Source organism: Nicotiana tabacum, chromosome 3, assembly GCF_000715075.1.
Source record: "Nicotiana tabacum cultivar K326 chromosome 3, ASM71507v2, whole genome shotgun sequence".
Lineage (NCBI taxonomy): Eukaryota > Viridiplantae > Streptophyta > Magnoliopsida > Solanales > Solanaceae > Nicotiana > Nicotiana tabacum.
The window spans coordinates 167,388,837-167,413,236 of NC_134082.1; the positions used below are offsets into that span (position 1 = coordinate 167,388,837).

A 24,400-nucleotide genomic window follows, 5' to 3' on the forward strand; every position below is an offset into this window, starting at 1 on the left:
CTGAGAATATCATTTTTTTTTCCCTCTCTAAGATTACTTTTATCATATAGTTATATACAAATAAATTTTTCTGGCTTCAGAACTTTGCAAGATTTTCAATGTTGCATTTCCAAGACACTTACAAAATTTTTCATTCTTACTTCATCAGAAACTCTGCACTTTAGAACAAGACATCTCATCAGCAAGAATGGAGCACCCTTCCCATAAAACTAGGGAACTCAGGTTTCCCAATTTCTCCACCAGGCCATATTTACTAAGAAATTTTTCTCTGCCCTGTCCAGTTGCCAATCCTAAATGCTGCAACTCATGTTTTTTCCTCTCCCTACAATCCAATAAAAAACCGCCAATTAAACGTTCAATGGTGGTGGCTTTCCATTAGATCAGCAAGAGTAATCCTTCCACAGTTGCCAGCGTCCAGCCGTTCAAACTGTTTGCAAATCAGCATTACATCCTTGTCTGAGATCTTCCCCATCTCCTTCAGTTTGTATATCACATATTCTGCTTTACTGCAACACAGAGAAGATGCAAAATCAATCCACTGACACGTGCAAAAGCAGGCATAGCCGCATATTTCTCATAACCATATAATCAAAATTCCAGTAGGCATAGTTCAAGAATCAACTAGGACTAGTGGGAATTTAAGCCACAAACGACTCTGACAGTTGATCAAAGAAAGAGCAAGTAGTTTAAACAACAAACTGCAGTAATCATACAGTAAAAAAAAATTATCTATAAACATATCAGGTACAATCTAAAAAACCCTTCATTCAGCTTGGCAAACAACTCAACTAAACCAGATACTCTTATACTACCTTTTTAAATATGCTATGCAATTCCCACTTTGTGTTTAAATTTCAGGTGACTACTTATCTAATTAAAAACGCTCAAATTGCAGGCAGGGGCGGACCTAGAGCATAGAATACGGGTTCTCGGGAACCCATTAACTTTTGCATAGACCATGTATTTATATTAAGAAATTCACTAAATATTTATAAATATCTAACTGTGAACCCAGTTATTATTGCATATTAATCTAAAATTACGGTAGGAACTCATAAGTCTCAAATCCTGGATCCGCCTCTGATTGCAGGTGATACACTAAAAATTTTGTGCACCACTTGAGAGTTATGAACAGAAAGGTTACAGGATTGCACATTCGAAAACTAGATGGCAAATTGGAACCTCGAACGCTCAAAAGAAAAGAAATTGGAACTTCGGATGGAAAGTCAAATTACCTCGCAATTATATTAGAGGCATGCACTCTACACTCTCATGATTGGGTTAAGACTAGAAGAACTCAAGCTACCTTAGCTTCATCGCACAGCTTCACAGAAAGGCCCAAAAATCATAAACCCAATTATACCCACACAAATATTCATGGCAGTCACTGGAAAAGAGGATTCAGATAATTTGACAATTCCAATTAAATTTTGAAATAGCAGTTAAATTCAAGAGACGGGAAAAGCTAAACTAAATATTTCTTATGACTCATTTCTTGGCAACATCTCCACAGAATAGTTTGGATTTATATGACACCAAAACTCGGTATTTATTTAGGCATGAAACGCCAATTTCTCCCAAGACAGTAGATGCAACTAAATAATTTTTTTTATAACATAAGCTATTTTACTGATAAAAAGTCCAAGAAAGTGCAGAAAAAAAAAATACAAAAATAAGGACTTGTCCTCCACAAGCTTCAGAGGGTCTAACAAAATATTTGTCAGGCTATATACAAAATTTTCCAGAAAAAGAGTAACTTTTCTTTACATTTGTATTTTACATATGAAATATGGTCTTTTTCCCCTTCAAAACATTTGCCGTTCCTCTCTAGCCAGACTGTTCATATAACATAGGAGTATAAAGGTTTCCCCTTGTCCATGGAATCCTATTAACTTTATTTAGTTGTATTAAAGTTATTAAGCATTCCATGGAGTCAGTGCATTTCTGCCAATATTGATCCGGGAACGTGTACAAAAGATATTTACTGACCTTTAGTATGTGGTTAGACCATACCTTGAATTAGTAGGTAAAATGATTCATCAACTATCTATACTTGGGTACAGGTCAGAAATCAATCTGGCATATTCTTGAATGTGAAAGGCAGAGATCCTGAAGTTCTATGCAGTCTCAACCCAAAAGCAGCAAAACAAAAGACACTCATCTAGCTAAATAACTTGATTAAATTTACTACGACCAACACTCGACTTTAACTATCAGTACCACTGAACAATTGCTAGGGCTGTTTAAAATAACTGATCTACGTAGTTGATTGGTTCATAAGCTAGGTCCCTCTTCTCTTGCTAGTGGGATCAGAATAAGCCCATGAATATAAACAGGGACAAGCATGCCAAAGTTTATCCATGAGATGAGAGTTTGCAAGTATTTCAAAAGACACAGACCTAGCACAAGAAGCATATTTAAGCTGTTAGCTTAGCTATGTTAAATAAGTTCACTGAAAATGCTCCAAGAATCTTGAGCTATCACCTTTAATAAGCAACTTGAGGATCAAGTATCATGGTTCTTAGCAAAAACTCTTCTCCCTCAAGTTAAAGATAGCAGATTATTGAAATGATCTTGCTAATTGGCGTACTGCATGAGTAAATCCCTTCTAGTGTGTAACATATTCTTAATAGCAACAAAGCTAGATAATGAAAGGTCCATGTTAGTTCATCCTTATACCATGGAAATGTTACTACAGTGCATAGTAGAGATAGTTGCCATCTGAACTGAATAAAAAGTTGAACCAGAAAAATCATATCGAATTCATTTCGATGAGGTGATCAATTTGCATATTAATCAATCAAAACCAAATAAAACGAAACGAATTAACTCAAAAAGAATCAAAAACCAAACCTAATGAAACCAAATCAGACCGAACCGAACAAACACACTCCACTCACACACTTTAAGGCCATTGTTAGGTGTATGTTAACCGTAATGGTGCACCTGCCGCCTTCAAATTATGGGACCAAGCCTGCTTGTGATGAAGATTTTTTTTTTTGGATCAGGAACTTTGTTTCTGATGAAGATTATTCTTAATGGCTCCTACTTTGATTAAGTTAATGTCTTGCAGACCATATAACCGTAGAGTGGAGTGGATGTCTGGCAGTTCGCGGATCAAGACGTAGAACTAACCTAGTTCTTGCCTATAAATGGGCATGTTTTATCTATCAGATATCACGCATTAACTCAACTCTTCAGTCTTGTCTCTTGTTATTTCCCCTTTTGGGATCTTGTAAAGAGTAATATTGTGAGAAAATTCAGTATTGAAAACACTTTGTGCAAACCTCTTTATGAGTGAACTTTGTAAGGTGATTCTCTCTGGTTTGGGTTAACTAGATTATCGACTCTAAATCCGTACTCTTTGTTATATATTCTGGATAAAGTCGGTATGCTCCTCTCAAACAATTAAAGTTAAAATTGACCGAATCACTAAATTTTTTCGTCTTTAATGTCTTATTACTATCATTAAGGGTTCCTAAGAAGTACACCTTATTACGAGCTATGTAAGCTACTAAAGTTATGGCAGGCATATTCAGGTTATTTTAACAATTACTGATAATGTCTGTACAAGGTATACTAGCTACTACAGCAATAAAAAGAATGACTCTTTGATATAATTCAAAATGATGGTAATATTTTTGGACTAATTTACTTTACTCTGGCTGTCATGTGTTATCCTCCTATCTTCCTAACTTGGTGCCTCTTTTTTTTTATTGTAGATCAATGTACTCTGGAATGATTTTTATTTCATCCTGAACAAATTATAATATTTAATATAGCTATTGATACATGATGACTGTGTGCAATACTATAACTGGATAAAAAGATAAGAAAGGAAGCATTACAAAAAGGAGAGAAGGGGAATGAAATCTGAAGCTATCAAAATATGTAACTCATACAAGTGCATCTCATAAACTGAAACAATTTTTACGAGAAGTGTCATTAACAACTTTAACTACCCGGATTTTGGAGAGCTTACATGATGTATAGATCTTACATATCTAAAAGTTTAGACTTCTTCCTAAACAGGACTAAATCAAGTATAAAGGTTCAAAAAGTAAGTAGCTGCAGGCAGAAATCAAACCAAAACCACATTTTACCCTTTTGGTGCTCTATTAATGGAATGGAAAAGCTAAATTATCTCTGCATGTTAACTAGAATCTTATACACTCATATGTACGATGGTCGCAGTTTCTGCCTATTTCTGCATCTAAACTTAAAAATCAACATGCTTTCAACTTCTTCAAGTTCTAGTAACTTCTCTATGCTAAATTCATCTGGCTAGCATATCTCTGAAAGCTGTAAAAAGGAGGACAAATACCAACCAAATATACAAACATCAGGAAGATCAAGATCAAAGCATTGGTTGCATTGGAGGTAAAACAGTAAATACAGTTTCAGTTCGTACAGCACAGACAAGTTGTGAGAGTGAATCTAAAATGACCAGGCTTGGCAACAAATAAGTTTCATGATCAGCATGGTCACTTTAAGTGCAAAAGAACCAAATATATAAGAAAGTGGAGGTGCAACAAAGAGGATTTTTTTCATCTCTACGTACCATGTACTGTGCCTTTTCTCTGAATTAGGTTAAGGGACGTTATATTTCGCATAGGTTATTTTGCATTTTCAAGCAAGGGCATTTCCGAATGGACCGATGTCAACAAATTAAGTCAGACCGAATCTTGGATGGCAACTACTGGCAAATTCACGATTCAAGCAATCATTTGTAATCTGCGTAGATCCAACACGGTCTTATGCATGTGTTTTCCAAATTTCACAACTTGCTAAACATGGGTCAAGCATTAGCATGGAGATAAGCTTGCACGGGCTCAGAGCACATATCAAGCTCAGTGTCTCCTTAATTATCTACATTTTTTTTATACATGTCTCCTTGGATTTTTTTAATGGAAAAAGTAATACATTTCATTAAAGAGTACCAAGAAAGTACCAGAAAGAGTACAAACTAGGAAATTTCCTTCTATACGTTGAAGGAATGCAAAAGATTTAACATATACCAGATACAGTGTACTTCCTAAACCATAAGTATTAACTCTTTAAACATCAAGATTCAACATGGAATATGTTTTCTCTCCTTAGATATCTATATTATTCAGTTATGCTCATTAAATTCTGAAAAGGCACGTCAAGCAACAAAAACAGAGCAAGTCATTAGAGGAAGGAAATCTGCAATTAAAAATATAAGCTCTGTGCTTCGCCAACGAATAAATCCTTGATAAAAGCTTTTACGCACATGACCATACCCTACTCCTTTGTTCCATCTACTTTAATGATGAAAAATTCTCTCTTACAAGGAATGAAGCCAATATATATCCTACCACCTGATTCCAATGAACCACTACCCTCTCAACATTGACCAATTTCTTTTTTCAGTTGGTTTGAACAGAAAACTTCTGTACCTTTTCTTGAACGTGAGAGAGTTCACCTACTACTACCGCACCCTGAATTCAGTATTCTAAGTGTGATGTTAGACAGTAAAGTATACTAGCCATAAAACCTGAAAAGCATTTAAGTCTAAGAAATAGGATCTTGTCGTGTTTACTCATAGCTACTTCACTTACTCTTTCGCTTATAAAATTAAGGGGCAAAAAAGACAAATCAGCTTTCCTACATAATAATTCCAAGAGATCCACAATCTACCAGGTATTTGTGTTTTCTGCCAAATTGATCGAATGAATGGTCCCATCCACAAATTAGTATTCTAGGCGAACTACAGATTTGAGTTTTGACTAATTTGTTTGCGTCAAAACTCAGGTTCCAACAGACGCAAACAACTAAAGTCTAAAGGGCAAAATTATATGACACTACATTCAAAGGTAAAATCCAAGCATATATCTCATCTACAGATTCCTTGAGTTTGACTATGGCAAGTATCAGCAAATAGAGTAAAAACTTATGAAGTTATTTTAAGACAAATAGCAATAATTTCAAGAGGAAAAGACAAATTTTACCTCACGAATCCATTATTATCAATGTCCGCAGCAAGAAATTGTGAAACAGTCAAATCCTGATCGAGCACCCATTTTGCCATTTTCCTATGACGTTTATCTACTCTGGCCTCAGCCAAATAAAGAAAGGCTCGAGCAACTGCAAGTGTAGACACAAGCAACCAAATGGATGCAAAGATACGACCGGCCATTGAATTGAACGCTCTATCGCCATACCCCACAGTGGTAACCGACATAACTGACAAATAAAATGCATCCAACCACCCAAGCTTCTCAACAAAATGCATAACCGCAACCCCAATTCCAATACACAGGACCACAACACCCAATGCCAGAGCCACTTTCATTCTTATCCTCATTCTCCCCTTCTTCACATCAATAATATAAGACCTAGCATCATGTACGCTCCCACTTTTAATACTCCTCAACAGATAGTTCTCTTGCAAATCAAGCACATAACTAACCATCCCAGTAAGCAAAATATCGATAAACCCGAACCCCACAAGCACAAACAAGATGGAAAACAACTTGGTAGGTGTACTATCAGGAGTTATATCACCATAACCAATAGTACACATAGTAACAATGCAAAAATACAAAGCATCAACAACAGGGTGAGTCTCAGTAGCCTTAAAATGATCCCTAAATAAAGAATAAATACCCACACCAAGAGTCAAGTAAAGAATCAAAAGCACAACACCTTGTCCTACAATTGTGTTTTTACCAAACTGGGGTGGCTTAGGATCTGGTGAATGGTCAATATCATTAATAGTAGCCATAGCTGGAGCAGTTTTGGACCTATGAAGATTACTCTTGGTCCAAGAAGGATAATTTGGGTCAAGCAACCAAGAATTGTGAATATCAGTGTTTTCAAGATTGGATTTTTGGGCAGAAGAAGAAGAAGAAGCAGAGAGCTCAGGAGAGGTGAAATTGTTAAAGGTGAAAGCGTCAAGAGCAGTGGCAGAAGCTTCAGAGGTACCAAAGATAAGGCGTTCTTTGAGTTCAGAAGGGGTAAGAGGGGGAGGGATTGAGATTTCATTGTCTTCAGGTAAAGGGCAAAGGGAAATAGGGGCTGGGTATGAGGGTGGGTGGGGTGGTGTTCTGGTGCTGACATAAGGGAGAAGAGGCTCTTTCTCCATTATGGGGTTTCGCCGGAAAACGGCTAATTCGCCTGTCGGAATACCAGAAACCACGAGATAGTCCTTGAAAATGGCAGTTATCACGTGACACCCAATTTCTGAGTGTTGGTGCTATGGAACAGAAGAGACTATGAGAGAGGAATAGGTCTTGTTTGGCTATCGAATAGTAACAAATTAGAACATTAATATTATCCTTGGTACATTAAAAACTTACAATTAATTCTTTTTTGGCTATCAATCCATGACCTATTTAAGTGCAGATAATATTTAGTTAATGATTACTTTATTGGGCCCTCTTGCTTTTCACATTGAGCTTAATATCTATACTAGTATTAGTACCTGTGCGGATACGCGGACATTAATCATGTCAAATATTTAAGTTATTTGGATTGTACGTAAATAATCTTAAAATTTATACTTTTTCAGTAAATATAGATAATCATTGGATATTAACTACATGGAAAAAAATTAACCATTCATTCTATTTTTCTTTTTTGATATCATTCTTGTCGGTGTCATTGGATCCTAAAAATAGTCAGGAAGCAAATAATAACTCATATTTATGGCAAAATAATCAAATGTTGAGACAATGAATGACTCTTTGGATAAGATTTAACTCTTTTACTACTACATGAACTCTTATTTGGTGTGTTGATATCTCTTAAAAAAATATTTCTTTCTTAAAATTTCAGTTTCTAAAGCATTATTTTTCAATAATAATTATTTTTATAATAATGTAATTGAAAATGTTATTCTTAATTCAAAACTTATTTTAGTTGACTATCTAAAAATATAAAAAATTCTTTAGCTAGTGAATTTTTTACTCCATTTTGATATTTGACACTAACCATGTTAAATATCTGAGTTATTTGAATTATATGTAAATAACCTTAACATTTAAATCTTCTAAATAATTATAGATAATCGTCAGATATTAATTACGAAACACTACATGAAAAAGACTAACATTTTCTCAATTCTCGTAGTGATAATTTTATTTTTGCACTATTCTCATAGGTTTCATTGGAACCTAAAAATAGCCAGAAAGTGAAATAATAACTCATATTTATGGCAAAACACAAAGGTTGACACGATATAAACGATTTTTTGATTACGCCTCTTATACTACGGCTTGAACTCTTATTTGGTATGATTTTACCTTTCAAAAAATATTTCTATTTTGAAATTTCAATTTCTAAAACTTTACATATATTATAATGATGCAAGTGAAGATATTATCCTTAATTTTAAATTCACTTTAATCGGCTATCTCAAAATTTAAATGATTCTTTGGCCGGATTTATGTCAGTATGACTCCACTTTAAGTTTATCGATATCTCTAGCCCCAGAATTTGAATTTTTAATATCCTATATATACAAAAAATTTGTTCTTTGAATCATTAAATGTTAAATTAGTTGATTATTATTATAAAATATTGCATATATTGTCTTAAAATTGTCAAGTAGTTTATTTTTTGACACCATACTTGGTTTACCTCAATGCAAACTACTCAAATTGCATTCCAATTCAAATTCGAATATCATATCAGTTTGTTAGTAATAATAATTTTTTAAAAACGACACATAATGTAAATTAAAAAAAATAAAATATTCGAAAATATCCTTATCTTATAATCTATGTATTTGAGTTGAAAAACAATATTTGAAATTAATGAGATTAACTTTCAAATATTTTATACTCAACAAAGATGAAACATAAGAAGAAATTTGTTGTCATCTTTTATTTCTCGTTTTTAGATCTTTCTAATATTTTTCCAATATTTATTTCTTTTATATTATTTTTTATGTCATTATTTTTGTTGTTACTATAAAAGGATGAATTTTAATAAAAATTGTCTACATATGAACTCTAATTATATTTTTAGTGTTTGGTTGAAATTATTTCATATTTTTCTTTTGGCTTTATTTAATTAGCTTAAATAGGTGCTCACTCGATCACTTAAATTAAAAAATTGAATGATGTGTAATTTATATAATCCATATATAATATGTGTATAATCATGTGTTGTCGGTATATCATCTATTTATATTAGCTATAAAAAGTAAACAATAAATATGGCTGGATACTATGTAAATATTCCATAAGATTTCAGTTTTTTGAGTTTATCCATGATATAACTTCTATTATAATAATTTTAAAACTCTCTACTAATGTTCAAAAATATCTTATCTTTTTATTATCTTTGAATTAAAAAAAAAGTAAAGAGATTTTTCGAAATAATTTATTTACATTTTAAAAAAAAATCAAGTCATACCAATTTTTTCTTTATATATACTCTTTAATACATTTAAAAGTTGCTATAGAAACTATCAATTAGAAACCAATTTATCTCTTGTTGACTTTGAAAAAAAATCCTTTCACATAATCTAATGATTCAAACTAATATTCTTCAACGAAAAAAAATATTATACCCTGGCAATGCCTTGACTACAGCTAAATGAAGGAGTTTCAGCTTATACCCTTCAATTCCTTGAATGTGCTAAACTGAAATTAATGATAGCAATTGTATAGAAGTTTTGTTATTTGTTTGATGTCCATTTATGCAAATTGACTCTTCAAACAAATATTCTTCAAGAAGAAAAAAGAAACAACTTTTTTTTTATTTTAATATTGACTGATTTTGTGATGTTTCTTTCTCCAGCATATACGTTTACTTTATTATATATGTAAGTAAATTTTTATTTGGTTTTATAAACTTTTTTTGTTATTTAGATAAACATAGACGTGTACCCTACATATTACATTTATTTTTTTTAAAAAAAATATTTTATTCAAATCTAGCTACAGTGTTTCAAAGAACTATACTTATAAGATTTTAAATGTGAAAGAGTTTTTATAGTTATATGGAGTAGTTTTTTTTTCTCCTCTTTGAATTGCCCTATTGAGTAAGGGTCGGTGTTTGCAAAAATGTCGATCCGACGGGGTCAGGTACCAGTAGTGACAATAGCAAAGGGGGGCTGGACACTAGTTGTGCGAGTGAAATGACCCAACTGGACCTAGTCAGCCCGAACCGTTTTACGGTTCTAGAGGACCCTGAACAAGAAGAGGCAAAGATGCCAGATCTGGACACTGCTGAGCCGGAAGAGATTGCTCAGGATGAGTGTTTGGGTAACAAAGCCGAGGAGGGTGTAGTCAAGGAGAGAACTCCCGAGGAGAGTGATTTGGCTCATAGAAGCGAGGATCTGGAAGAGAGGGTCAGCGAAGTAGTATTTCAATAATTATAAAAAAGAACAAAATTTTCTAACATGATTGGATATGCTCATTAACGAATTAAGTATAATAACATGATAAAAAAAGATAAATTTTTTGAATTTTAGAACTTTATCTATAAGTTCAAAATTATGTTTTAATTCAAATTCCGTGTGTGTGTATGTGTGTGTATATATATATATATTATTTGTATTTAACTAAAATAGTCAAATATAGAATAAAGTTACCATATACTATTGACATTTATTAGCTTGTCACTTGGCTTAACCATAATGTTAATTATATATGGTTATTTTCTTGGTTTAATATATATATAGATATTTCATATTGCAAGTATATAAGTACGTACTCTACCGAGTGACATTGTTAATATTGTGTTTGTTAACCAAATTAATATTATAATATAAGTAATCTTATTATACGTTGTCAACTTGTCATGTGTCTATCTTGTTTGTGACAAGCTAAAACACTCCACGTACACTTATGTCAAGTGGATTTATTGTGTATAAGCATGTATTATCTTATAATTTTCACGAATTATTGATTTTTCACTTTTTTTTTCAAGTGAGACCCATCAATAATATTACCTAAGCATGAAAACAGTATATTGCGGTATATGGTTCAAGCAGCTTGAAGAATAAGGTCTACACCTTCTTTACAATTGAGCTTTTGGGGAGTTCTTGCAGGTCTTCGAGAAGTCTGGGACATGGGTGGAGTTGTATTGCCTTACAAATTGATAATTACACTGTGTTTTCAAGCATTTCTTCGCGTGCAGCGGGAGATGTTGCATTTCATCTCTTCTCTTGATTTGTAGCGAATTTTTTTATTGCTTTGTTTCTCTTCCCGGAAAAAAAAAATCACTAAGTTCTCTCAGTTACTGTGCTTGGTTTAGGGGTAGTTTTGCACATAATTTTTTTCTAGCGTGACTCGAACTTACGACCTAACAATCTCGAGTGAAGTGCTTTAACAATTGAGGAAGCCTCACTAGTCACTTTTGCACGGTTGGATTCATCAATAAGCAAATGTGGAACATTTGTATATGCAAAAGAATTTCTCGAATTCAGTGACGTGATCCCCATGACTCAAAGTTATAGATTGCCATACTCTTAACGGGTGCACATATCTTTTAATTAAAGTTACTGTAGTATTCACTCTTCAAAAAATAAATTTAATCGTAACTTTAGTTTACCATGTAAGCACGTGATTTTTGCTTTACGAGCAATCGCTCCAAAAGAAAATAAAAATAGTGACAAATAATTTTGCTGTACAATTGTTCGAGTTTTTCGTGACATGTGTTGTTAGTCATTTGTGGATCTGTCCATTTTGCATTTAATCATTAACAAACAAAATACAAAATATGTATGTTAGGGTGATTAAACCATAATTTAGTCAGTAAAAAGAAAATTCAAAAAATATATATATGTGCATCGTTCGTTCTAGGCTTTTAGTTAACTTACTTAAATATTTTTGTGATAATTGTGTTAAAATGTTGCATTGTTGTTTAGTTTTAATTTCATTATTTTATTATTTGTTATCTTCATTTTGTTTTAAAAGAAAAATGAAATTAGAAAACAAAGAAAAGAGGGATTAAATCGATTTGGGCCCAGAAAGTGAAACAAAAGAGGCCCAAAACCGGCACTCAGACCCAGTCCAAATCCGGCCTGCCCAAACGTTGATTCAAACGACGCCGTATCAGCGTCCTTATTAGAGCCGTTGATCTGACTCAAACAAACGGTCTTGATCAAGCCACTCATTCAACCCCAAACGACGTCGTCTTAAGCATTTGATCTGAGTCGTTCAACCCCTTGATCCAACGGACCCCGGTTTTCCCCCCTAAACCCGTCCAGTTTTGACCCGATCCAGCCTTACCCGGCCTCACCCACTACCAAAACCCAAACGACACCGTCTTCCCTAAGTGGATAGATCCTGGCCATAGATCTCATTTGATCTGACGGTCAGGATCTAAACCCCTAGACCATATATAAACTCAACCCTTCACCCCACGCCCCCTATCCGAACCCCACCCCTCACTCGTCTCCTTCCCCAAGCTGAAACCCCCAAACCCTAGCAAGCCGCCCTGATATCCCTTTCACCAGAACCCGGCGGCACGAACGCCGGTGACCACCTCCTGAACACCCTAAGACCCCCTCACTCTCCTGAACATGGATCTGTTACCCCCTAGCCTCGAATCACTTTCCTTCGTCTCGAATCTTCGTTTGAAGATTTGAGTCGAACCCGGACCTATACCAAATTACCCCATCTTCATACCAGACACTCCCCTGACCCCCCTCGTGACCAAACCAAGCTTGGTTTGGTCCGAATCTACCCACAACTCCCAAAAATCCAGATCTGAAAATCCAGACCTTAGAACACATGCACCTGGGGAATCCGGCCGGTCTTGAAAGGGGTTTGAGGTTCAATGGATCTTAACCAAGGTGTTCTCATGTGAGAACACCCTGGTTAAAATTTGTTCGGCCTCGAATGGGCAGAGTTGAGTCAGATTTGAGTCTGTTTGATTTAAACATTTTCGGTAAGTTTTCCTTTCCCTTGTTTAGTTCTAATTGAGTTGTCAGGATGATTTGTTGTTGTGGGTATTTGTTATGGTCTGTTACTTTGTTTGTTTTCTTCCATCTCTAGCAAAGACCTTTTATTTGGTCGATTGATTTTCTATGTGTGTGTTCTGAATGTACTTCGTGATATACATGTTCGTCGATTAGATTAATCGTCAAATAAGTTAACTTATATAGGTTCCCAGTAATTGACCAAAGTTGTCCGAAGCCCTTTAGGTCCCTGAACGTATTGTTTATTTGAACGACTGATTATTACCTGTTATAATTAGTATAGTCGACTCGATAAATGTCGTCGATTAGTTCTCTATAATTGATGGATCAAATAAGCTAATAATTTCACGTGACTAATCGAACCTTGTCACTGACTGAATGCCCCAGCATTGTCTGAAATAAATTTGCTTGCATTGCAAAAATGACTGAAAAGGTTCAGTCCAGGGCAGTCCTGAAATTGAACTTTCAGAAGTTCAAAAATGCTCTGATGCTGCAATAGGCAGGGCAGTAATAATCAAGGGTTAACAAGGGTATTCTGGGGTGTTGAAAAGGATAGAAAAGATTAGTTTAAATGAAGCTGACAAGTAGGGTACTAATTCGGGATTAAACTAATACCAATGGGGAACAAGACACAAGGGTATGGGGCTTAAAATGAATAAATAAAATGAGCCCATAACTCTTGATTAAACAAAAACCAGGCGTGGGGAACAAAGGGCTGGCACCAAAAGATGCTTAGGCATGGGCTTAAAAGAGTATGGGCAGTCTGCAAGTAGAGGGGAGGGCAGCCTAGCTGCACTGGGTCATTTGGCTTATAAATAGGCCCTTTGAGAACTTAAGAAGGGGGGAGAATTTTGAGTCTTGAGGCTGGAATTTTTAGTCTTGAGAAAGGTTTTGTGAGTTTAAAGAAAAAGACTGAAAACATAAGAGAGTTTCAGTAAAACATTGTAACCAAACACCGTCTGAGAGCTATATAAGAGTTCATATTGGTCAAGTTGTCTTGGCCAAGTTCTGTTTCTTTGGCACTGACTGAGCTGCTTGTGATTGTCAAACTGTTGGTCTGCTGCATTGAACACTTTGTCCCTCCTGTTGTTTCCTTACTCTTTCCTGGGATTGTTTGTTTGGTGCTCGACTATCTGCTGGTTTCTTTTGTTCTGGGAATTATTGTTGGTTGTTTGTGGACTGTGGAAAACAATTTTGGTTGTTGGTTTGTTGCTGTGCTGTTGCTGTGTATCTGCTGCTGCTGTGTTTGTGGCATACTGCCCGACTGACCATTCCTTTCTTCTTTTGTTCTCTATACCAGGTACACACCTAATACACTGTCAGATGTAATTGGAAAATTGAGGATGAATACAAATGAGAAAACCTGAAGAATGTCTTTTATACATAGATTGTTGCATTAAATATCATGTAATGTAGAATAATTTTATTCTTGTTTGGATGCTGGAAGTAGCTTGCACGCCTAGTAGATATCAATGCATGGTAATTGAATATCAGTTTGTATACGTATGCTGCTAGTTAAAAGTATTCTCAATGTGTTGGGTTGTATCTTAGACTTAGTATAATCGTGGAGCATATTCTTTAATACATGCTAAGCATGAAGCCATCCATTGTTAGCTAAGTTCATTTCTTTTGATAAACTGCCTCATTATAATTGATAAGCTACACCTTTAAAACAAAAAAAACACAAATTCAGGGCCTCAACCTCATGAAGGTCGAGCCCAGGTCAAAACAGACCAGGCGGGCCCGCATCGAACGAGCAGTGGCCCAGGTCTGGCCTATTACGCATGGGCTGGATTTGGGCCCGTGATTATTTGTTCGGCTGACTGTACACGCAGCTTCATTTCTGATTTTCAAGATTTTCTGAATGTTGTTATAGATAACTTGCAAGCACATAATTAACTAGGACTATATACTGTTTTCAACTAGTAGAGACAAACGCAACAAGAAACGTAGTTGCTATAGGATATCCTTGTAAAATAAGGACGAGATGAGCCTCGACAAAAATAAAGAAAAACGTACAAATTGCGGGGCCCTCGTTAAATGTATATATTGAAGCATTCAGTCCCCAAGGTGGGTCGTTTAGCAAATCTCACGACCTTCCCAGAATAATAACGTGATAGTCTCTTTAAGCGCGTACCTAATAATTTTACCTTCTTAAATTCGGGTGCGCATTTATGTGACCCAAATCCAAATCTCGACGGATTCGAAATGTGTTTCTAATCACGGGTACATTGATTGTGACGTGGTTCGGAATGCACGTCCATGACATCGCAAATTCCTTTTAAAAACAAGAATGAGATGAGCCTCGCCAAATTGCGGGGCCCTCAGTAAACATCTGCTTTAAAATTGTTTAGACTTCGGGATGGACCGTTTTAGTAAAATTCCACGGTCCTACCCAAAATAAATACGCTAGTCGCTTTAAGCGCGTCTTTAATAATTTAATTTGCTTAAACTCGGGTGCACATTGATGTGACCCAAATCCAAATCTCAACGGAGTCAAAGTGTGTCGATGACCACGGGTACATTGATTGTAACGCGGTTCGAGATACATTTTATAACGTTGCAATTCTTGATAAAAATAACAGTAAATGATAAAAGCGGTTGAAAGATAAAGTTTGCACATAAGTTCATATTGTATTTAAAATCAGATAAATAAGTCAAATATAACAGTTGAGCGACCGTGCTAGAACCACGGAACTCGGGAATGCCTAACACCTTCTCTCGGGTTAACAGAATTCCTTATCCGGATTTTTGGTACGCAGACTGTAATATAGAGTCATTCTTTTCCTCGATTCGGGATTAAAATTGGTGACTTGGGACACCCTAAATCTCCCAAGTGGCGACTCTGAAATAATTAAACCAATTCCGCTTCGATTGTTCTTTAATTGGAAGAAACTCCCTTGCGCCCTCGCGGGGCGGAAAAAGGAGGTGTGACAGCTCTGGCGACTCTGCTGGGGATTTTGGAAACCTAGAACCACTGGTTCAGGGTTCAAGAATTCGAGCTTAGAATAATTGTTATATTTGGCGTTATTATCTGATCTTTATTACATGTTTTTGCGTAAAATGCTAAATATTGTCTTTTACCGCTTCGATATTATCTGAACTGTATATAAACTGCGCCGAAACCCTTCTCTTCTTACCTCTGAGGAGAAGCTCGCTGGTCGAGACTCCCTATTCTGTTAGTGTCAATACCTGAAATAAGAAAGAGGTCGGACAAGTTACAAAGCCGGACGATCTCGCGGGTCCCCGGTACGTAGCCCCCTCCTCGACTCGAGTTGTCCGCCCGGGTACGCAGTCTAGAACAAATACCCAGGTTACGAACCTAGAATAACTTGACTTCGTGCCGGATCCCTAGTAGGAACGCTTATTTGCATCATGTTGCATTTGACTTAGGGGACTCAACACAGGGGTTGGGTCCGTCTAGGACAGGCAACCTGAAATGAAAAGGCCACCCTGCTGCATCCTGTTTGTTTTGCGCATTTATTTGCCTCGGTTCCGCATGTTGACCGGTTTTAAGAAAGAAAAAAAAGAAGAAAAATAGCGGCATAGGGAGATAATTACTTATTTTGGAAAAATAAAACCAATGTCCAAGTAGTGTCAAAACCACGCCGGAGTTTTTTATAAAAAAAATGTTGTTTCTTTCGTAGTACCCCTTTTATAAATTCAGACTAATAGTCCAAATATTTCCTAGAAAAAAAATATATTTTCTTTAGTCTTTATCTCTTTGCAAAAGAAAAAAATATAATAAAAATACGTATTCTTGATTTCTAGGTTTATTTGATTTTTTCTATTTACGGTATGCCCGAACTACGCCGGTTTGATTCTCACCGGATGTGAGATACGTAGGCAACCCTCGTCGGGTTCAACCCCCATTTTTGCTGAAAATAGCCAAAATCAATAAATCAATAAAAAAAATGTGTCAAATTTTAAAAGAGTCGTAAATAAATCGGGTGACGTTGTTTTTTAGCCGAATGTTCCCGAAAGGGACGCCGGAAGGCTGACTTTGTCTAAATAGCCACCTTTGGGTCTTATTTAGCATTTTTACCCAGTAGACCCACACAGCCTTAAAATCTTCGTCCCCGAAGTGTTTTAAGGCCGTGTTCAAAACTTGATCCCCCCTGTAAAAATATTTTTTGAGTCAGTCATTTTTGTTAAAATCACCTTAATAAATGTGCAGGATGAGCACGATGCAAAATGAACATTTTTCAATAATGACCAAAATCCCTGTCAAGTTACGACTATGGTGGAATGATCTAGGTGTTGAAGGACAAAATGAGGTTAAGAGATATCTGAAAGGTCTTGTGGGTTTATTGGAAATCCAGCCTCGGGGAGATATCATAAGAGCTTTGATTACCTATTGGGACCCGGCGCACAATGTCTTCCATTTCTCTGATTTTGAACTCACCCCGACTTTGGAAGAAATGGCCGGATACATCGGGAATGCTGAACTGCCCTTGAGGGAAAAATACTTGGTCGCCCCAAGAATCGTCACGGTACATCGGTTCCTGGATTCATTGAAAATACCTAGAACAGTCCACAACCCGGATCTGGCAGCCGGATTTTGTACTCCATGTTTCATATATGATAGATACGGTCATGAGGGGGGATTCAATAATCCAATCAACAAACTGTGCAGCAAAGGAGTTCGTCAGAAGTGGGACAAACACAGACGGGTAGCATTCATGATGATGTTCCTGGGCCTTCTGGTATTTCCAAGGAAAGATGGAAACATTGATTTGAAGATATCCGGGGTCGTCAGCACTTTACTCACGCAAAGTGACAGTACTCTCGCACCGATGGTGGTATCTGACATCTTTCGGGCTCTCACAGCTTGTAAAGCTGGGGAAAATTTCTTCGAAGGTTGTAACTTGCTCCTACAGATATGGATGACTGAGCACCTCTGCCATCATTCCGAGATTTTGAGCCATGGTTCCCCGGAAAAGACCTGCATAGAAGAATCTTACACGAGAACCAAAGAGATCGTTTTGCCCAAAGGAGTCCTGGCATGGACCTTGTTCTTTCAAGCTCTTACTGTCAGCCAAATACAATGGACGTTGGGATGGTTGCCTGTTGATGAGATCCTATATATGTCTGCAGCTAAAACTCATTTCTTACTGATGGGGCTTAAGAGCATTCAACCTTATGCACCCTGCCGAGTGTTGAGACAGTTCGGAAGATGCCAGACAGTACCTCATGAGGAAGATCTTAGCACTCAAGCAGTTGAAATGAGTCCTAACGGACAATTCCCAGAAGCAAGGATTCGCCAAATCTGGAGTGAGTATCAATATTTGAAATCAGATACTTGCGTGCGGGATCGAGCCAAAGGAGAGACGGCGCCAGGTTACCTTGTATGGTATAGAAGGGAACTTGAGCATGAAAGGCTAGCTAAGAGACCCCACATCCGGAACTTCACCGAATCATCGCAAAGACAGTGGGATTGGTTAGCGAAAGAAAGAGGCTATTGCGCCGAAATCAGCGGATTAAAGCAACAAGTAGAAGGCTTGAAATATGAACACAATGTGCAAACCGCTACCGATTTGGGAGAACGGAACAGATTAGTTCAGGAGAACGAAATGCTCAGGGCCCAGATCAAACAGATAAGGGTGGATGCGGATAAACAGCCAAGGCGTCGATCAGACGAACACCTGATAAAAAGACTAAAAAGTGAAATCAGGGAGTGGCAAGATGGTTTGGAGAAATCTGAAAACGTCATAGCAGAGCTCAGGGCACAGTGGGATGCAAGAGTAGATAAGCATCGCCGAAGTTTGAACCAATTGAAACGCGACCACGAGAAGACTGTTGCCAAAGTAAAGAGGGAAATGGCTACACTTGAGTTTAAAACAGTTAAGCAGGCCAGGGATTTCCAATTGGAAAGTAGATACTATTACGACTCGTTGGCCCAAATGAAGGAGGAAGTGCGGCAGCTGAGGGATCAGCATATACAAGACTCACAGGTATTTAAGACGTGCAGTGATCAGATAAGACACCTACTCATAGAGAAGAAACAAACCAGAGACAAGATCAGGGCCATTGCCCATGCCGTCATCAGAAGGTGTCGGCGGTGTGAAAACATGACCTGCGTCACCATTCTCCCAGCAGTGATGGGTTATGTCAAACAGACCATGCACGAGTTGGAGCAGCTCGAAAGGGATCTCGCACCTAGAACCACGAAAAGGCCGAATGATGCCTCGCGGGTCCCCAAGTTGGAAAATTAACCTCTGGTCAAGTCTTGTTTTAGTTGAGCTTCCCATATGTTGTTTTCTATTTTTCCGTCAACCAAATAGAGTCAAAGAACCGTGGAGCCTGTACTGTTGCTATTTTGTTTGAAGCAATGTGTAATAGCAAATTTTGATAATAAAATTAAGTGACTCCGGAAGAATTTCTATGTGTCTTTACTTTGAGGCAGAACTACGCCTGGTCTGATTCACGCGGAGACGTGATACGTAGGCAATCCCCATAAGATTCGACCGCTTTTAATAAATAAAGAAAAGAAATGTAAATAAAATAAAATGCAGGGTTTCGCAAAATACTTTAAAGGGACGAATGAGCAAACCGGGATGACGCATGTTGTTCAAAGCAAAGCATGTAGAAACGGTTAACTGCCTAGGTGCATTGCATCCTCTATGTGTTATGATCAAATCTGTTAAGCTCTAACGCTAACAAAGTTTGTTGTTGTCTGTTACCAGACAAGTTAGTCGTTAAAGAACTCTGGCAACACACTCCTACCAAACCAGATCCAAAGGACCGATAGCAACAAGCATGACTACTTCAGAGAATAGTAATGAGGAAGAAAGGCCGATGAGCCAGTTGCTAAAAGAAGCGATGGAAAAGATTGAAAGGATGGGACTAGAGATGAATGCAATGCAGCTAGCCCTAGCCAAAACACAAAAGAGCCCTGAAACACTGGGACACATGCCAGAATACCCTCACTCTGGCCCTTCCACAAGCCGTCCAAATCCCCTTTATCATCAAGAAAGAAGCCCTCATGATTCCCAAGCTCCACCACCCCATCAACCTCTCCCAACACCCAATATTCCCATTTTTGTGGGACCGACCTCAGCCCCTTTGCAGAGAACGACCAGTGAGCCATTGTTTCAGGCTCACGATACCCAATACTATCCCCCTGAGCCTACATTCCATGCACCCGAACCACAGGCTTACAATCCCCATTTGGAAGTACCGGCAGAGGTTGAGAAGCCGGTTAAGGCCCCTGAACAGGATGAAGTGTTGAGAAAGTTCAAAAGCCTGGAGCAATCCTTCAGGAACTTGCACGGGCTGGGCAATCAAGTCAGCGTGGCATACAAAGATCTGTGCCCTTTCCCAGACGTCCAACTCCCGGCTGGGTTCAAGATGCCCAAGTTTGATTTATATGAAGGGCACGGTGATCCCATGACACATTTGCGGGGATTCTGTAGCAAAATGAGAGGGGCAGGCGGCAAGGATGAGCTGTTGATAGCTTATTTCGGCCAAAGTCTGAGCGGATCTGCACTGGAATGGTATACCAGGCAGGATTTCAGCAGGTGGTACACGTGGGATGATCTGGCGCAGGCTTTTGCAGGTCATTTCCAGTACAATCTAGAGATAGTCCCTGACCGTCTCACGTTATTGAGAACTGGGAAGAAACCCGGGGAAAGTTTTCGCGAGTTCGAGTTCCGCTGGAGAGAACAAGCAGCTAGAGTCGACCCTCCCATGAGAGAGGGAGAGATGGTGGACTATTTTTTGCAGACATTGGATCCCACCTACTTTGGTCACTTGGTGACAACGGTTGGAAAATCTTTCAACGAGGTGGTCAAGATAGGGGTCATGATAGAAGAGGGTTTGAGGTCTGACAAGATCTTGAACTATTCGGCACTCAAGGCCACAACCCAGGCTATTCAAAACGGCACGGGAGGTGCGTTGAGAAGAAAGAAAGAAGAGGTTGCCACGATCGAGGCAGGCAGTTGGTCCAGGGCTGGCAGGCCGCACTACAACCAACCCAGGCCTCACAGGTCAAGCTACCCATACAGCCCACCACAAAATTTCTATCCACCTCGAGAACCACATTGTTCCGTACACCAAGCCCAGGTATACACTCAGCCTTCGGTTCGCCCACAATGGCGCGCACCGGCTCCCCAGAACATATATGCACCACCACAAAACACCTACCCTCCACCAAAGGCATATAGAAAACCTTCAGGGGCAGGCTTCCGGGGAAATCCAGATGCTAGGAACGACAGGTTGCGGAAACAAAGAACCTTCACAGAGCTGGGAGAAACCTACACTGCTTTGTTCCACAAGCTGCGGCAATTGGGTTTGGTTAGTCCTGTCCAGACTCGAGAACCAAATCCCCCACATCAGAATTTGGATCGATCAATCAGTTGTGAATACTGTTCAGGGATGCTCGGGCACGATACCGAGAAGTGCTGGAAGTTAAGGCATGCCATACAGGATCTTATTGACACCAATAAGATCGAGGTCCAGACACCGGAGGCTCCTAACATCAACCAAAACCCACTGCCAGCGCACCACGAAACTCACATGATTGAGTTGGTATGTGAAGGAGGAGAATTAAGAAAACCCTCACAAACAGTGATGATGATCCAGGCCGCCCCGCAAGAGGTCTTAACCAATGGAGGAACGAGTGTACAGTCGCAGGGAGGAGGCATCAAGCCGGTAGTGATATTGGGAAAGAGCCCGTCCGCCATGACAAGCAAACCCGAGCCAAGCAAGTTGGTAATACCAGGGATCTCGCCCTCACCGGCAGTCGTATTGAAAGGGGTATGTAGAGAACGGGTGACCATAAAGCCTGTGGTCCAGCTGCCAATGATTGACAGCAGGTCTGTGCCTTGGAAATATGAAAAGGCGGTGGTGATGTACAAAGGAAAGCAGGTGGAAGAAGTCAGTTGTGAAGCGCAAGGGCTGACTCGATCAGGTCGATGTTTTGCTCCGGTGGAGCTAAGAAAAACCAACCCAGTGGCAACCAAGAAGCCAGTGTCCGAAGAAGAGGCTGAAGAATTCCTGAGGAAGATGAAAATACAAGACTATTCTGTGGTTGAGCAGCTGAGAAAAACACCGGCCCAGATCTCACTATTGTCATTACTCCTCCATTCTGAGGAACATCGTCGGGCCCTGTTGAAGATATTAAACGAGGCTCATGTACCCAGTGAGATTTCTGTAAACCACCTGGAAACCATTGCCAGCAAGATTTTCGAGGTGAACAGGGTAACATTCTCAGATGATGACCTGCCAGTGGAAGGTACGGAGCATAACAAAGCTCTATACCTAGCTGTCAAATGTGAAGACTCGGTGGTAACTCGAGGATTGGTGGATAACGGCTCAAGCGCCAATATTTGTCCATTATCCACTCTAGACCAGTTAAAGATCGACCACGGAAGAATCCGGAAGAATAGCATCTGTGTCCGGGGGTTTGACGGAAATGGAACAGCCACTGTGGGGGATGTTGTACTTGAACTGACCATTGGACCAGTCCTGTTTACCATGGAATTCCAGGTGTTAGATGCCACAGTTTCTTATAACCTGCTGTTAGGACGACCCTGGATTCATGCAGCCAAAGCGGTGCCTTCCACCCTACATCAGATGGTGAAGTTCGAGTGGGAAAGACAAGAGGTCGTGTTACACGGCGAGGATACAACATGCACCATGGGCGGAACCATTGTACCTTTCATAGAGACCGCTGATGACAAAGGTCCTTGGGTCTACCAGATTTTCGATACAGGGTCGGCCAACAAAATCTCTGAAGGAGAAATCATCCCGCACCCTAAGGTAGCTGCCGCAACAGTCATGATGGTTTCAGAAATGTTGGGTAACGGATTCGTGCCGGGAAAAGGCCTGGGAGTCGAGCTTCAAGGGATAGTCCAATCTGTCTCCCTTCCTAAAAATCTGGAAACTTTCGGATTGGGGTTCAAACCAACCGCAGCAGACAGGAAGCAAGCGCGAAAAATGAAGAAGAGGGTCTGCTTTCTGCCTAAACCAGTACCACGTCTCTCAAGGTCTTTTGTCAAAGCAAGTGCCAAGGGGTCACCGGTCCCAAAGATTCGAGGACCTTTGATCGGTATAAATGAAGACCTGAATCAGAGTTTTGAGAGGCTATTCGCGGATGTCAGTACGGTGGAAGCTGGAGAAGGTTCCAGCAGAGCAGAGATACAATTTGTGGGGCCTGAGGCCAAGACCAACAATTGGACGGTTACTCCTCTTCCTGTCCGAGGGGAGTCTTGGTAGTAGGCTTTGATTAATGTTTTGTTTGTTTGTTTGTTCGGATTATTCAAGGGTGTAATCCAAATTTTTATTTCGTTTTTGTAAAAGTGTGAACCCTTTTTATCCCGCAAGTTTAATAAAGTTCTTTCCTTTTGTCCCATTTTAATTTTGTTTTGTTCTTTTTCTTTCTGAACAGTTCTCTTTTTACTGGTTCTAATGACATGGCATGCACAGCGGATCTTCGACCTAGTCTAATAAATCAATCTGAAACTGACTCAATGATGCAAGAGGTCGTTTGTGACGATGAATCTGAATGTGACGAAGGTGAAGCCTTCGAAGAAATAAACCGAGAACTGTGCCAATTTGAAGAGAAACCCAAGCCTAACCTAAATGACACCGAGGCTGTGAATCTAGGAGACGCTGATAACGTCCAAGAGACCAAAACTAGCATCCACATTGAGCCGAATGTCAGAGCAGAATTGATCAAAACTCTCATGGAATTCAAAGATGTTTTTGCATGGTCATATGATGATATGCCTGGATTAAGCACCAATTTAGTGGTTCACAAATTGCCCACTGACCCGGCATACCCTCCGGTCAAGCAAAAACTAAGGAAATTTAAAACAGAAATGAGTGTAAAGATCAAAGAAGAAGTGATTAAGCAGTTGCAATCGAAGGTCATTCGGGTCACTCGGTATCCCGAGTGGTTGGCCAATGTGGTACCAGTCCCAAAGAAGGATGGAAAAATTAGGGTGTGCGTTGACTACCGCAACCTCAACAAAGCAAGTCCCAAGGACAATTTTCCGCTACCCAACATTCATATCCTGATCGATAATTGCGCTGGGCGCGAGATCGGATCCTTTATGGATTGCTATGCGGGTTATCATCAGATCCTAATGGACGAGGAGGATGCTGAGAAGACAGCGTTTATTACGCCATGGGGAACCTACTGCTATCGGGTAATGCCGTTCGGATTAAAGAACGCCGGGGCAACGTACATGCGAGCAATGACTGCTGTGTTTCACGATATGATACACAAAGAAATCGAGGTGTACGTCGATGATGTGATCATCAAATCTTGGCGTCAGGAGGACCATGTAGCAGACCTAAGGAGATTTTTCCAAAGACTCCGGAGGTATGATATCAAGCTTAACCCGGCCAAATGCGCATTCGGGGTTCCATCAGGAAAGTTGCTAGGATTCATCGTCAATCGACGGGGGATTGAGCTAGACCCATCCAAAATTGAATCCATCCGAGATTTGCCACCGCCAAGGAACAAAACAAAGGTAATGAGTTTGCTGGGTA

At 38.9% G+C, this 24,400-nt stretch overlaps 1 protein-coding gene across 1 annotated transcript; it reads right to left on the reverse strand.

Annotated features, from left to right (window-relative positions):
- Positions 1-16: 16 nt before the first annotated feature.
- LOC107794777 (two-pore potassium channel 3-like) lies at positions 17-7,253 on the reverse strand. The gene is made up of 2 exons (NM_001325592.2): positions 5,973-7,253; positions 17-506 (listed from the first exon to the last, which is right to left on the reverse strand). Exons 1-2 carry the CDS (start codon positions 7,106-7,108, stop codon positions 356-358), a joined length of 1,287 nt encoding a protein of 428 aa, NP_001312521.1. The 5' UTR covers positions 7,109-7,253; the 3' UTR covers positions 17-355.
- Positions 7,254-24,400: the final 17,147 nt, after the last annotated feature.